Source organism: Tupaia chinensis, unplaced genomic scaffold, assembly GCF_000334495.1.
Source record: "Tupaia chinensis unplaced genomic scaffold, TupChi_1.0 Scaffold143894_1, whole genome shotgun sequence".
Classification (NCBI taxonomy): domain Eukaryota; kingdom Metazoa; phylum Chordata; class Mammalia; order Scandentia; family Tupaiidae; genus Tupaia; species Tupaia belangeri.
In genome coordinates, this window is record NW_006203745.1 from 963,830 (window position 1) to 980,461 (window position 16,632).

Consider the following 16,632-nt stretch of genomic DNA (forward strand, 5'->3'; position numbering starts at 1 on the left):
GCTGAGGTTGACAAAATTGGTTATTATCTGAAAGCCAAAGGCATTCCATTGCTATATAAAGAAACTAATCTTTTGTTGATTATCTCTCTTAAGAGAATAGATTAACTTAATTATATAAAATATAGAATTTTAAAATCAGATTTTGAAGCTAGTGATCAAGAAAAAATACTCAAAAGCACAAAACAAACTAGAAAAGTTATATAATGCCAGAAATAACATTTGCTAGAAACTTGTAAATAAGCCTTCAACATATTAAACATACATGGCCTTCTAGTTCTAAGGAATGAAGATAGCTTCCTCCTGGTTCTCCCATCCCCAAGGTCTTCTGTAATTTGAAAAATTTAATTGATATTTGAGAGTTAAATAGAGACAGCCCATGATGTGATGGTTAAGGTGGCTGGATTCCACATAACCAACTGTGCAGTACGAATTAAGGACCCAGCAGCTTGAGAAACACTGGAAGTGTGTGTGCATTTGTACCCCAAATCCTGAGAGGTGAATGGAGGTGAAGGCATTACTTCCTGCATGATCATTCCCCATGGGGTGTGCTTTCTCACTTACTCTCTCTCTTTCTCTCTTTCGTTCACTATCTCTGTCAAGTGCACATATTCTCTGGCAAAATAAAATTTAAAAAAGATGATGATGACTATGATGCTGGGCTGGCCCCATAGCCTTAGTGGTTGAGGGACCACAGTTTGAATCTTGGCTCCTGTAGCTTTAAGAACATGCTGAGTGCATGTGTGTGCATGCTCACTTACTGACAAGATGGAGAAGTAGAGGAGAAAGGATAGCGGCATAACCATGTCCTGCTGTGGGATATTTATATTCTTCTCTCTGATGAATACACATGCCCTCTAGCAATTAAAAAAAGATGATGATGAAAACAAATGATATTTTCAGACATTTGAGGAGCTATGGAAATAATAAGGACTGCAGCATATAACCTATAGGCAATTTTTTTTACTTTTGAGGCAAAAATCCCTTTTTCCAGTACTCACTCCCCCTGACTTAAGGAGGGTTTCACTTAGTTATTTATTTGCCACCCTTCTATTTTTTTTCTTGTGCACACTAATGGTTATGAACTTCTCTCCCTTTCTCTCTCTGTCTTTTTTTTAAGTTTTTTTAAAATTTTTTTTAAAAGAATTTTCTTTTGCGATAGGGTACACACGCTTTCTGGAGAGACACAGGGAAAGTGAGAAAGCAAGCTGCCATGTCCAGGACTTGAACTGTAGTCAATCATGTGGGAGTCCAGCGTCTCAACCACCACACCACTTGCTGATTCCCTGAACTTCCCTCTTAAGACTGCTTTCTCTGTGTCCCAAAGATTGTGAGGAGTGGTGTGTTCACTGTCATTTGTTTCAATGAATTGTTTCTCTTTTTTTTTCCCTTTATTCATGAGAATTCCTGTGCATACACATGATGAAGGTAGGAAAGTGGGGGGTGGGGTGGAGAGAGAGAGAGAGAGGAGCATCCTCCATAGGATCTGGTCATGTGTGATTTTCTTCCTCTAGTTATTGGACCTGGGGCACTTGTGTACATGCCTGGCAGATCACGCCAGTGATTTCAACTGTGATTGCCATGCGGGATTCAACTTCTCATGAGTAGCACATTACTGATGAATTGTGGATCCAACTGGGCATTTTTGTTTCTATCTCTCTTTTGTCAGAGATCTTTCTCTATCATTAGTGTTTTCAAGAAACCAGTGGTCTGTGATGGCTGTCTTAATCTCTTCTCTACCTTTTTACACATTTTCTTTTTACTTGTTGGGACAATGATATTTAAGAGCAAAGATATGATATTCCTAGGAGTTCAAATAGTTCCACAAGGCATATTACAAAAAATAGTAGACCCTGCTGTACTCCTAGAGTTCTGACTTAACTCTAAGTTACTTCTTCTAGGCATTTCACCTTTTATTTGTAAATAATGCTTTTACTACTATTTCTTGAGGTTTTTGTTATTGTTAATAATTTTTATCAACTTTTCACTGTGGAAATTTAGGCTTTGTTTGTTGTATCATTTGCTCATTTCATTACAACACGTGCTTCTATTCCTTAGCACACCATGTTATAATTTTTGTAGTATCTTTATTTAGTGTTTATATTATTAAAGCTATCTAAATAGTCACAGCTATGTGGAATACTGGGGTTACATTTTATGTGCAACCCTTAGTTTTTTACTGATTTAATTGTCTTTGTTTTTCTATTTGTTGACTTTCCATGTACCTGTTACTGATACATAGTTTCTGTGAGAGAAGTGTAACTGTCTTCTCAGTAGATAGAGGCACATCAAGTAATTTATCGTTTTCATTTTTTTTCTTATAGATTTCCCTCTTGGATCTCATTCCTTTTATTTTTAACTTTTCCTTCTGTTTACTCTTAACTCTGTCACGTAGGTGTTGCCATTTTATCCCAGAGTCTCTTTACTTTTGTCCTGAATTGTAGCTCTTATTTCTTGGCTCCTGAGTCACCAGTTTCCTTGTTTGTTTGCTTGTTTTGTTTTTTCATTTTTAAGTGTTGTTTATTTGGAAGTAATGAGTTCAGTTTTCACATTGAAGGCTTGTCACCTATGATTTATCCAGGTGCACAAGCCACTAGGGAGAAAATCCCAACTTTGTCCTTGAACAAAGCCCTTTATATATATGGTTTGGCTCCTGGAGATGAGTTTTAGACTCTTTTTTAATGGAACTCTTCCTTTGGTAGCTTCCTGTATACTTAAGACCTTAAATGTTTGAAAAAATATGATTTTGCTTTCGTGATCGATAATTTGGGTGGATATATAATTCTTGGTTGGAATTTTATTTTCCCTTAGATGTTTTAAGATGCTGCTTTATTTTCTTACAACTTCTCCTGTAGTTGAGGATACTGTTTGATCCTTTAATTCTTTGTGAGTAATTGTGTCCTCTTTGTAAACTTTTAGGATCTTGTTATCGGTCTTTAGTGATCTGAAATTTTATTCCTTTTTTCTTTTTTAAAGTTTCTTTCTTTAGAGTAGCAGATGGTATAGTAGTTATGTCGCTGGAGCTGGACTCCCACATAGTTGACCATGGTTTAAGTCTTGGACCCAACAGCTCAAAGCTCCTGCCAGGCGTGTATGCTTTTGCATTCCTAAAATCTCAAGAGGAGAATGGCGGAGAAGGAATTACAGCATGACCTTCCTCCCTGGAGGAGGGAGGGTGGTGATTTCTTTCTCTCTCTGTCTCTTTGGTGAGCATACATGCCCTATAGCAACTATCTCTCAAAAACAAAACTTTATTTCTTTCATGTGAGAGTGAGTGAAACAGAAAGATCCAGATACTCCGGTAGGATTTCCACTTTATGATCCCCGCCCCCACTCCCCTCCCCAGCTTTACCAGCCTTGGATTATGGGCATACTTAAGCCTGAAGTGCTCAGGACTGTCTCCAGATGCATATCTGGAACCTTCCCACATGGGTCAGGTTGTGTTACTGCTGTGCTGCCATCTGGTCCCTGGTCTCACTGCTATTTTTTTTTTTTTAGAGAGTTTTTTTGCTAGAGGGCGCATGTACTACTGGAGAGACAGAAAGTGAGAAATTACCCCCCAGGGGGTTGGCCACCCTGCAATCCCTTCTCCTCCAGTCCCCTTTCGAGATTTTGGGCATGCATGCACAGGTGCCTGGTGTGAGTTTTAAGCTACTGGGTCCAGGACTCGAACTGCAGTCAACTACATGGGAGTCCAAGGACAGAACCATTATGACTTGCTTTCTCACTTTCCCTCTCTCTCTCTCTTTCTCTCTCTCTCTCTGGTCAAGTTAAAAAATAATACGTTTAAAAATTATGTTCTTTAAAGAAAAAGCACATTAAAAAATAATATCTTTGTAGCATCATTGATCTTCCTTCCCTCCACATAAACATAACCAACTATCTTTGAATTTCATGTTCATCATTCTTCATATTTTTACCACTTAAGAATATGTGCTGGGACCAGCAGTTAGTGTAATGGCTATGTCGGTGGACTCCCATGTAGTCCTGGACTCGGTGGTTTAAACTCATGCCGGTCAAGTGTACTTGCGTGCCCAAGATCCTGAGAGGAGAATGGAAGAGAAGGGATTGTGGTGTGGCCATCCCTCTTGGGGGGTGATTTCGCGCTTTCTGTCTGTGTGTCTGTCTCTGTCTTTCTGGCGAGCGCATGCGCCCTATAGCAAAAGAAAAACCTCTCTAAAAAAAAAATAAGAAAATAAAATATGTGCTGATATTTGTGTAAGCACTTCTGCTCTCTTTTATGACAAAGGTCCCACTACCATTCATGTTTGGTAATTTGCTAGAAGGGCTCACGAGACTTGGAATATGGTTGTACTCAGGACTAAAATTTTTTGTAGCTATATAGTCATCATACATGGCCAGGTCAGTAAGAAGAAAAGACATATAGTCCACTTAGGCTTGCTATGCTCCCTGAAGGGGCTATGCAGAGTGTGCATAATGCCTCTGGCAGTGAAATACAGTAATGTATAGTCTTTCTACCCAGGGAAGCCTTTTGTAGCTCAACCAATTTTTATTTTTATTTTTATTTTTATTTATTTATTTATTTTTTTTGAGAGATTTTCACCGTAGGGCGCGTGCGCTCGCCAGACAGAGAGAGACATAGAGACAGAAAGCGAGAAATCACCCCCCAGGGGGGATGGTCACGCCGCAATCCCTTCTCCTCCATTCTCCTCTCGGGATCTTGGGCACGCACGCACACGCGCCCGGCGTGAGTTTTAAGCCACCGGGTCCGGGACACGAACCGCGGTCGACTACATGGGAATCCAGTGACATAGCCATTACGCTAACTGCTGGTTCCCTCAACCAATTTTTATTGAGGATTGGTTGCTTAGGTACCCCAGGCCCACCGAAATTCTGCATACCCAGAAGGAAAGAAAGCAGGTGTTCATCATAAATCACATCATTTATACAAGTAGTCTCGACATGCTGGCATGGTAGATACAACGTTATCAGTTAGCGATGGAGGGAATATTTTTAAAAGTCAAGTCTCTGGATGCCAATCAAGGGTTAGCCCTGTAAGCTTGGCCCTTTAAATGATTTGGCCTGCTATGTAAACTCTTTCCTGCACAGAGTCAGTCTCTATATACTGCATCATTTTATGTGTCCTTGTAGCTACTTTGAATTTTATATAAATGTGATTACGTAGCTGTCACTTTTTATTGACATTTTTATTCATGTTGCTTAGTTTATTTCACTAATCTATATGCAGTATTTGGCTCTAATATTGAATATCATGTCAGTGTAGTTTTTTGCTGGTCAGCGCAGCATTGTTTCTATGCTAGATTATATGAACTTCAACTTTACTAGTTATGCCAAATTATATTGTGAAGTAGTATACAACCCTGCTGGCTAATTTGTTGGTTTAAAAATACTTGGTTTTTTTTTTTTTTTTTTTTCATTTTGAAAACATATCAGAATTGGTCATTTAATAAGGAGATCTAATACTATATTCTTCCATGTTCAGTACCATAGATCATATTCAAAATCAGATCCAGTTTCTGCAAGGAAGAAAGAAGCTTCTCTGCAGTTCATTGTAGAAGCAAGTGAAGCTGCTGACAAATCAGGTTGGTGATGTTATTTGCCTAGATGCATTTAAAAAGTTAAAAACGCCTAATGTGGCACATGTGTTGGTTTGAGTGACAGGGTCTGAGTCAACTGAGGCAGACATGTGAAAGATGGATTTGCTTTTGATTTCCTTCCAAGAATTGAGTCTTGGAATAGTTGCGATGCATTTTTTTGCATATGAAAACATGGAAAAATATGTCATTACTCTCCTGATGACCCAATAGTCAGCGCTTTTTTTTCTCTTCTCTATTCACTTCATTTCCTTTAGTCAGTAATATATGCTGCCACTTTATTTCCTTTTTTCAAACTGGAAGAGAAGTACCACATTTGAGTTATCACTAGAACATTTAAAAAACCTATTTAATCCCATCATTCTGCTGAGGTAGCCTTTGAATCATTTTATACTTTTATTACTGCTCTTCAGTGAAAAAATACACAAACATAGGTGTGTTTATGTGTCTATGTGTGTATGTACTTTCAGAAGAGACTTTTAGAATTTTCTTTCACACCAACCATGGAAGGGTCGATAGATTATTTACTATTCTACCTTTTGCCTGTTTGATCAGTTTTAGGCATTATTATTATTACTTTTGTGTCTATTTTCATGATTACCATTGAGTTTTTTTTTTTTTTTTTTGGGAGAGATTTTCACTGTAGGGCGCGTGCGCTCGCCAGACAGACAGAGACATAGAGACAGAAAGCAAGAAATCACCCCCCAGGGGGGATGGTCACGCCGCAATCCCTTCTCCTCCATTCTCCTCTTGGGATCTTGGGCACGCACGCACACGTGCCCGGTGTGAGTTTCAAGCCACCGGGTCCGGGATGCGAACCGCGGTCGACTACGTGGCCAGCGACATAGCCATTACGCTAACTGCTGGTTCCCTACCATTGAGTTTTGAATACCTTTTTATGTTTACTGAAATGTCTTAATCTGTTATTTTGCTAACAGAAATACCTGAGAACTGAATGAATTTATGTATTTTATTTTTTTAAGATTTTTTTTTAATTGCTAGAGAGTGCATGTATTTACCAGAGAGAGAGAGAGACAGAGACAGAGACAGACTGAGAGAACCCCATTAGGGTGTCATCATGCTGCAGTCCTTTCTTTCCATTTTCTCTATCCTGTCAGGATTTTAGGTATCGATGCTCATGTCCCCAGCCATGTTTTTCAAGCCATTGGTGCCAATTTTGAACCATGTTTGGCCATTGTGGGATCTATTTCCCATACAGGCCACAGGCCTTGCCCTAAGTGAATTTATGAAAGTAGAGATTTAACGACTTACAGTTTTGGTGGCTTGAAAGTTTAAAGGCATCACAAAGAGGCGGAAAACAACTTGGAGCGAAGTGCAGCATGGTGTGTATTCATGTGGCGTTCTATCTTCAATTTTGGTCTTATTCCTTTTGCTTACAAACCCACTGAATTCAATCCTGGAGCTCATTTGCCCAAAGGCCCCAACTAGGACATCATGAAGGAATTAAGTTTTCACTAATTACTTTTACCATACAGTCAGATCCCAACACATGAATTTCTAGTGAACTTCTAGTTAACACCCACCCACCAAGACCAAATTCCAAAACAAACCATACAAAACCCAATTCTGAATTTTAGTTTTATCTGACAGTATGAATATCTGTGATTATGTATTCATATCCTTTCCTTATTTTTTTGTTCTTTGTAGATTTTTGACTTGAGTATCTATAACCATTTAACTATAATTTCCATGGCATATTTTTCCAAATGTTGCCTTCACTATTATAGTTTTTATTTATATTTCCTTTAACCACATGATAGTGTAACATTTTAAAACTTTAATTATTAAGCGTGTGACTTTTATAGTTCTAATTTTCTATTTTGGTTGAAGGATCTGCCTTACCCTAATAGTATATGTAATAACTTGGATTTTTTTCATCTTGCTGTTAGTTTTAAAAATGTAAGTGTTTAATCCATCTGAAATGTTTTTGGTGCGTAACTGATATAATCTCTTCCAAGTTTATTTTTTTAGCTGACCACTTGTATCAATTCCACTTACTACGTAAATAATTCATTCTTTTTTGAATAGACTACATCTATCATGTATTAAATCTCACATATTAATTAATATGCTTTTGAAGTCTGAATACTGTTTGGTTCTTACTATATAAGTGTAGTGTTGTTATTACTGATAGTGGCTTTATAGTACATGCTGGTGTAAAGATAAATGCCTTCATTGGTCTCCTGCCATTTTCAAATATTTTTCCTTTCAGCACACTTTCAGTTTTATCCTATGCCCAATAAATTTTTGTTAGTATTATAGCTAGAATTGAATTTAATTTACATAGTAGTTTGTGAAAATTCACATTTTTATGCTATTTAGGTTTTTTCTTTTTTTAGAGTGTTTTTTTTTTTTTTTTTTTTTTTCGCCATAGGGTGTATGTGCTCGTCAGAGAAACAGAGAGATAGAAAGTGAGTAATCACCCCACAAGGGGGATGGCCACGCCACAATCCCTTTTCTTCCATTTTCTTTTCAGGATTTTGGGCATGCATGCACACATGAGCTTCAAGCCTCTGGGTCTGGGACTAGAACTATGGTCAGCCATGTGGGAGTCCAGCAATGTAACCATAACACCATCTGCTGGTCTCTAAATTTTCTACAAAAGACATATCTTACATAAGTAAGGCATACAAATGGTCTGTTTTAAGCACATTTTCGAGAGTGTAAAAGGGTGGACCAGCAGGTGGCATAAAGGTTAAGGCCCTGGATCCCACATGGCCAACTCTGATGTTCAAGTCGTGGACCTGGCAGCTTGAAAATCATGCTGGACATGTGTTCATGTGTTCCCACAATCCTGAGAGGAGACTGGAGACGGGATTATAGTGTGGCCATCCCCCTAGGGGGTGATTTCTCACTCTCTCTTTTCTCTGGTGAATGCAAGCACCCTATAGCAAAAACAAAACAAGAAAACAAAAAGAATATGAAAGGGCAACTGCAGAATAGGAGAACATAATTGCAAATCACTTAACTGGTAAGGAATTTGTGTATGGTATGTATCAAGAACTTCTGGAATTCAGCTACAAAAAATCAAATAGCCAATTAAAAAATTGGCAAAGGGACGCCAGCAGGTGGCTTGGTGAGGGTTCCAGATTCCTAAGTGGCTGACCACAGTTTGAGTCTTAGACCCAACAGCTTTGAAAATTGCAGCCACACTAAGCATTTGTGTGTGTGTGCCCAAAATTCCAAGAGGAGAATGGAAAATAAGGGACTGTGGTGTGGCCACCCCCCTTGGAGGAGATTTCTCATTTTCCCTCTGTCTCCGGTGGGTGCACGTGCCGTATAGCAAAAGCCTTAAAAAAAAAAAAATAGCGGGCAAAGGACTTGAGTTGGTATTTCTCCTCCAAAGGAGGTACACAGTCGACCAATGGACATATGAAAAGATACTCAAAATTATTAGTCATTAGGAAAGGCAAATTAAAACTACTATGAGATAACACTGTATACCTACTAGGATAATTATTTTAAAATAAAAAAGGAAGATAATAAACATTGTTAAGAATATGGATAAATTAAAATTATGTGCATTGCTGGTGGAATGTAAAATGGAAAATAGTTTAGTGGTTTCTGAAAAAAATTAAAATGGACGACTCAATAATTTCACTTCTAGGTATATAGCAAAAAGACTCAAAAGCAGTGACCCAGACACCTGTACACTATTCACAGCAGCAGTATCACAATACCTAAGTAGACAACTCAAGTGTCCATGAACAAAAGAATTGAAAAACCACACTGAGCATAATTCAGCCATAACGAATACATGTTATGTGTGTTCTAATCTATTCCATTGCTAGTAACAGGAAATACCTGAAATTGGGTAGTTTATAAAAGTTGAAGTTTTTTCAGCTCACAGTTTGAAGGTCTAAGGTCCAGGGGCCCTTCCTGGAGGGATTCTTGTTGCTACATCAGAGCATGCTGATGTGCAGGAGAGCATGGTCTGTGTTCCATGCTGGTCCTTGCCTGGCTTGTTCCTCTGCTTATAAACCCACCAGGACTTGGGACCAGCAGGTAGCATCATGGCTATGTCTCTGGACTCCACGTAGTTGACCAAAGTTCAATTCCCAAATGTGGCAACCTAAAACTCACACAAGGAATGTGAGCATGCATGCCTAAAATCCCGAGAGGAGAATGGAGGAGAAGGGATTGCATCGTGACCACCCCTCTGAAGGGGGTGATTTCTTCTTTTCTCTCTGTATCTCTCTGTTTCTCTGGTGAGTATGCGCTCTATAGCAAAAATCTCTCTTAAAACAAAACAAAACAGAAAAAAAAACCCAGGACTCAATTATAGGGACTCTGCCCTATCTATCCAATCACTAGTCTCTTCCCAAAGTCCCGTTTTCCCACATCATAATTGGATTAATTTTTTGCCCATTACAATGGCTTATGAATTTTTTTAGGTATATATTCAAACTATAACAACATGGAAGAACCTTGGAAACATTGTAGAAACTGTAATTGGCCAGACACAAAAGGACAAATACGTATTTGATTCCGTGTATGTGAGTTACTGAGAATAGGTAAATTTAGAGATAGGAAGTAGAAGACAAGTAACCAGGAAGTGGGGGTAGGGAGTGATGGTTAATTTTTGCTTACTGAGTACAGAGTTTCTGTTTCAAATGATGAAAAGTTCTGGAAAAAAATGTTGATGGTGGCTCAGTGTTGAGAACATTCTTAATGCCACTAATGTGTGTTTAAAAATGGTTATAAAGGTGTATTTTATATCATTTATGTTTTGGAATTAAAAAATGTTTAAAAATATTACTATTTCCTAGCTCTTCATTCTTCCCTCGTAGTTTTGGGTCTCTGATTTTCTTGTTAAGGTAAATCCTAACTATATTGTAATTTTTGCATTATTTTTAATAGATTTTTTTTTAATTATAAGGGGCTAACTATGTAGAGGAAATTTTAATCTAGTGCTTACCAGAGGATTTTTTTAAAAAATTAAATCTAGACATTAAAAAAATTTAAATCTTTCTTTCTTTTTTTTTTTTTTTGAGAAGTTTTTGCTCTAGAAGCTGTGCTTGCCTGAGAGAAAAAGAGGCAGAAAGCCAGAAATCATCCGCCGCCTCCAGGGTATTGACCATGCCACAGTCCCTTCTTCATTTTCTTCTCAGGAGTTTGGGCAAACATGTACTCATACCATGGATGTTTCAAGCTGCCGGGTCCAGAACTCCAACTGCGGTCTACAACATGGGAGTCCAGCACCTTAACCACTACGCCACCTGCTGGCCCCAAATCTTTCCATTTTTTAAAATTAAAGTTTATTTTTTAAAATTACATTTATTATTACCATTTTTGATTTGCTATAGGGCATGCATGCCTATCATAGAGAGAGGGAGAGGGAGAATGAGAAAGTAAGCTACCAAGTTTAGAACTTGCATGGTGGCCAGCCATGTAAAAGTCCAGTGCTACAACCCCCATGTCGCTTGCTGAATCCCAAATCCTTCAGTTTTTTTAAGCCATGTAAAAAGCATGTGATCAGTTAAAGAAAGGTTTGTCTTTTATGTTTAATCTGATTATTTCAGTCTGTATTATTGCCTTTGTTAAGATCTCTGACTCATTGGTGACTAATAATTGTGATAGTAGGAACCTGTGTCTCTTCTATGACTTTAACAGAAGCTGTATTATTGCTTTACCTTTTGCATTAATAATGTTGATGGCTTGAGCTAATATACTCTGTCTTTAATTTCTTTTTCTGTTGCTAGCATTAGCTAGCATTCCATTAAGTGTGAAGAGAGTAGAATCCTTGCCTTGTTCCTACCCTTAAAAAATATTAAACCTTTTAGGTATAATGTTAGTTGTAGGATTTTTTTTTAAGAGAGAGATTTTTATTGAACTCCCACATAATAACTGCGAATTCATGCACGTACTGGAGGGACAGACAGAGACAGAAAGCGACAAGTCACCCCCTCCCTAAGGGGGGATGGCCATGCCACAGTCCCTTTACTCCATTCTCCTCTTGGGATTTAAAATATGGGACTTTTTTATTATTACTATTTTAAAAATTTTGCCAGAGGGCATGCATGCTCACCAAAGAGAGAGAGAAAGCCAGAAAGCACCCACTATGGGGCATGATCATGTTGCAATCCCCTCTTCTCCAGCTCTCCATCACATCAGAATTCTGAGTATGCACATGTCCCACGTGAAGCTACTAAGCTACTAGTAACATTCATTCCAACTTCTTTCTCTTTCTGTCTCTTTCTCTCTGGTGAGTGCAGGCACCCTAAAGAAAAAAGAAAAAATTTGTAACTCATAACAGTTTCGTGATGTCTGTTTTATAGTCCTTAGTAAATAATCCCAACATCTGATTCATCTTTTCCATTTGTGTTCGCTGATTATATTTTCTTGTTCATAATTTTTTCTAGTTTTGGGTATCATGACTTACTTTGATTGTATACTGGATATTTTGGTTATTATTTTGGGAGATTCTTGTTTATATTTAAATTTTCTGTTAGTGCATATGACTGCTCTCTTTATTTTTTAATGTACAGGTTTTTCCCTGCCTTTTGTGTGTGTGTGTGTGTGGGGGGGGGTTTGATTTCCAATGATGGTTATGTATTCAGAGTCCCAGAAATGGTATTTTGGTCTATTTCATTTTCTGAAGCTGCTGCAATTCCAGCTCATTTCCTGTTGGTGCTGCCTGGAGCTGATGGAAGGTGCCTGTGTGAATTTTGTGATGTTCTTATTCCCCCATAGGGTTCTGTTCAGAAGCAGCTGGGAGTGAATCTTTTTGTATCACTGGGTGGAAGACAGAGGCATGTGAGGCTCTTATTTTCTTCTTACCTCAGATTAGACTGCTGGTGCCCTAGACATGAAGGAGGGGCTGGCAGGTGATACTATCAGTGGATCATAATATCACCTTGGGCTGTGAAGCAGGAGCTGGGAAAGTCAGAGGCTTCATTCTCTGCACTGTGGGTAATACTGCCTGCCATCTCTGATTGTTGGAGTGGAGATTGGGTTAGTCTGAAGCTTTGTTCCTCTGGGGCTACCCCCTGTAGTATGGCCTAGGACTTTCTTGATCTGTCATTTTAGCCTGAACCAAGTACCCTATGGCACAAATTGTAGAGCAAATGTTAGGGTTTCCCACTAGGTCTCTGAGGGATTTACATTGTTCAGAGAACACTGACCACCCTCCACCCCCCTTTATCCTATTGGCAATTCTGGATTGCAGTCCTTTCTGGTGCCCATTTCTTGGAGTTTATAGAAAATAAACAGATAATCCAAGGGACTTGCCATATTGTTGTTCCTCAAGTCGTAAGGTTCATAGCTAGTTCACCATTTCCCTCTGAGGTTTTGAAGTTCTATTGTTGACCAATAGATAATTTACAGGGAATTTAACTATATTTAGAAGGAGAAGCAGGGAAACACCACCTCATTGCAGAACCAAAAGTCTTTTTTAATTGTTTTGTTTTTTAAGGATGTGAATCACTATAAATACTACCAGCCATTCTTTTCTTCTATTTTTTTTTTTTAGAATTATTTATTCTATTTTTTTAATTCTTTAATTTGACCAGAGACAGGAGAGGGGGAGAGAGAGAAAGTGAGAAACTAAGCTGCTGGGTCCAAGACTCAAACTACCATTGGCCATGTGTGAGTTCAGTACCTTAACATTCTTTTTTATGTATTTTTATTATTATTATTAAAGAAAACAGGGCTACTTTATTAAAATACTGGGTTTATTGCACATATATATTTTTGTCTCCCCACCATTTCCATGTCTTACCACCACTACTACTGTGTCCTATCATAACATACCATACATATTTAAAACCACGCAAAGAGTGGAGTTCCATCTTTCCATATTTAAAAACTAAAAAGACAATTTGGACAACACATTCTCGACAGCTTGGTCAGCATTTATCAAATACAAAAAAAATAGGGAAAGTTCTCAGTCTGCATTATAAGAAGGACAGCCAGATATCAACTGTTACAGAAATGAAATAAGACGGAAAATTTTAACACTGTTTAAACTATTTTCTTAAAGAGACTTCCTCCTCCACTGCCAGAGATCTTGAATAGTCTCCTGGTCAGTCATCTGGAAATAATTCTTCATGTAATTGATAAACTTGGCTTCTACTTTGGGAAGAGAACCACATGTTTTTCTACCTGTGTGCATTTTTGCTTTAATGTCATCTACAGAATTAGGTCCTTTTGGTGTCTTAGGAGTTTTTCCCTGTTTTTGTTTGTTTGTTTTTTATGATTATTGACCATTTGATCTTTTTATTTCCTTTTCTTTTCTTGGAGAGGTTTTTGCTACAGGGCATGTATGCTCGCCAGAAAGACAGAGAGAGACATAAAGACAAGAAGCGAGAAATCACCCCCCAGGGGGGATGGCCATGCCACAATCCCTTCTCCTCCTTTCTCCTCTCGGGATCTTGGGTGCTCATGCACATGTGCCCAGCATGAATTTAAGCCATCGGGTCCGGGACTCGAACTGTGGTCAGCTACGTGGGAGTCCAGCAACATAGCCATTACATTAACTGCTGGTCCTGACCACTTGATCTTGATGTTGATGGTTTTGAGTCTTTTCTATTCTGGTTTGATTTTTGAGCATTTTTGCCAGGGATATCTCATACAGATTTCTTCACTGGAGCTTTTCCTTCTGTTTCCTCATCTTCAACATCATTATCTTTGTCATCGTCATCATCTTCATCAGCAGCAAATTTTATTTTTTTCTGTGGAATCTTGCTGCCACTTCCAGGGACATATCACTTTCCAGATATACTTAGCGAGTTTCACATCCTCCTCCTCTTTTTTTTTTTTATGAAAGGTTTTGCTATAGGGTGCATGTGCTTGCCAGAAAGACAGAGACAGAGGGACAGAAAGCAAGAAATCACTCCCCAGGAGGGATAGCCACGCCACAATCACTTCTCCTCCATTCTCCTCTGGGGATCTTGGGTACGCACGCACATGTGCCCAGTGTGAGTTTAAGCCACTGGGTCTGGGACTTTAACTGCAGTCGACTACATGGGAGTCCAGCGACATAACCATTATGCCACCTGCTGGGCCCGTCAGCCTCCTCTTCTTCTGACTCTTCATCTTCCTCTAGAGCTAAGTGCTGTCCACTAACATGTACAGGCCCTGAACCATACTTCCACCGTGAGACCACAGGTGGTATTATTTCAAAGCTCCCAAAGGAAATTGTTGTCTGTACAGATATTTTCGGTGTTGCCAGTGTTACTTTAATTGGACTGCCTTCATAAGTCATTACTTCTGCTTCAACAATTGTAATTCATCCTTTGCATCAGCCCCTAAACTGACCATTCTTAAAGATAACTGGTGTTCATTTTCATCATTATCCACTTTAAAGCGATAATCTTTGTTGGCCTTTAGTTCACAACTGAAAAGATAGTACTGGGGCCTCAGAGGGCTCATGTCCACATCCATTGAATTTTCTATGGGGTGGTGGTACGCACTTAGGTGGAGAAGGCAGATGGAGGTAAACGACTATGACTCCTGAACAGCCACGCAGGACAGAATCACTTCAGGCCCTTACTTTACTTTTTAATGTTGATGGTTAAGAGTACCTGTGTAGGAACTAGCAGATGACATAATGGTTATGCCGCTGGCCTGACCACGGTTTGAATCCTGGACCTGGAGCTTGATACTCATGCCTGGCATGTGTGTATGATGTCCAAAATCCTGAGAGGAGTATGAATGAGAATGGATTGTGGCATGGCCCATCCTCCTTGGGGGGTGATTTTTTGCTTTCTGTCTCTCTGTCTCTTTCTGTGTCTCTCCAGCAAGTGCACATACCCTATAGCAAAATCTCTCTAAAAAAATAAAAAGTATATATATGTTCTGTTTGTATTGGGTTATCAGAAAAGTCATGACACATTTTTGCATAGCAAAATACCATGATTTTTCCAACAACCCAATATATAAATAGGTAGATAGATATATGCATATATGTGTATACGGGTACATGTCATTATAGCTCTGTTACATTTATGTGTACATACTTAAAGACATCTTATTTTATATATATACCTGTTATATCTATGTATATGTGTGTGTGTGCTCATCTAGCTGCTGTAACTGACCTAAAGGTAGAAGAATCCCATGATTTTTTAGGTCACTTCATTATTTTAACTGTGTATAGTTTATTCTAATCTCTAGACGGTATCAATAAATTTGTGGATTTTCTATGTTTGAGAATTTACTTCAAAAGTTCAGAAACTGTAGACCAAATACATGTTTCAGTTGATTAATTTCATTAACTAGAACTTTTTAAGAACTTGTATATTTTAATTATAGATCTTTGAACCAATTGTGCTTTGATCAGCACGATGATCCATGAATCTTCTGAGGACTTTCTTTTAAATTATTCCTGAATTTTAAAAAGTATGTTTCATTATAATGTTATATTTTTAATTTACAAGTATCTTCATGTAATTTTCTTCTAGTTCAGGCCCCTGAAGCTCATCCAGAAATTCTGGCAACTCATGCTAGTTCTAAAAATACACACGACTGGAAAAAAATGTCAAGCAGAAAACAAAATAGTCATCATAATGAAGCTGATGAAGAATTTTACTTATCTGTTGGCTCGCCTTCTGTTTTTTTGGATGCAAAAACATCTGTATCAGAAAATGCTATTTCATCTATTGCCAAAAAGAGAGAGACTTACACTTTAAAAAATTCAGTAAACACACTTTCTTCAAGTGCAGAGATTTCTCTGAAACCCAAAAAAAGGTAATCTTTTATCTAAACAATATTAATGCTACTTTAAAACTCTTACCTTTTATATTAAAAAATAGTAATTTAGTATTTTTATATGGTTTTGTTGCAAGGATTAAGGAACATTATGCTATTGAAAAATATATTAAATAACAAAGGAACTTCAAAAGGGGCTAGACAGTGGTGCAGCTTACATAGTAAGGTCCTGGGTTCATGTCTTGGGGCCTCTTTGTACATTCCAGGTGTGTATGTATGTGTGTGTGTGTGTGTGTTTATGTGTGTGTGTGTATATCCCTTCAATGTGGACTGATTGAGGCTGGAGGTAAATCATGGCACAAGGATCCTATTGAAGGTATCTATCTCT

General features: G+C 38.3%; 1 protein-coding gene and 1 pseudogene across 1 annotated transcript in view; one reads left to right on the top strand and one right to left on the bottom strand.

Moving 5' to 3' along the window:
- CENPC (centromere protein C) overlaps positions 1 to 16,632 on the top strand; it is a gene marked incomplete in the record, with an annotated part of 81,744 nt that overhangs the window by 12,369 nt on the left and 52,743 nt on the right. Inside the window, 2 exon segments of the mRNA XM_014582879.1 lie at positions 5,470 to 5,561; positions 15,998 to 16,283. Coding sequence (XP_014438365.1) covers positions 5,470 to 5,561; positions 15,998 to 16,283 — 378 coding nt within the window.
- Positions 13,570 to 15,143, bottom strand: LOC114005485 (nucleophosmin-like; annotated as a pseudogene).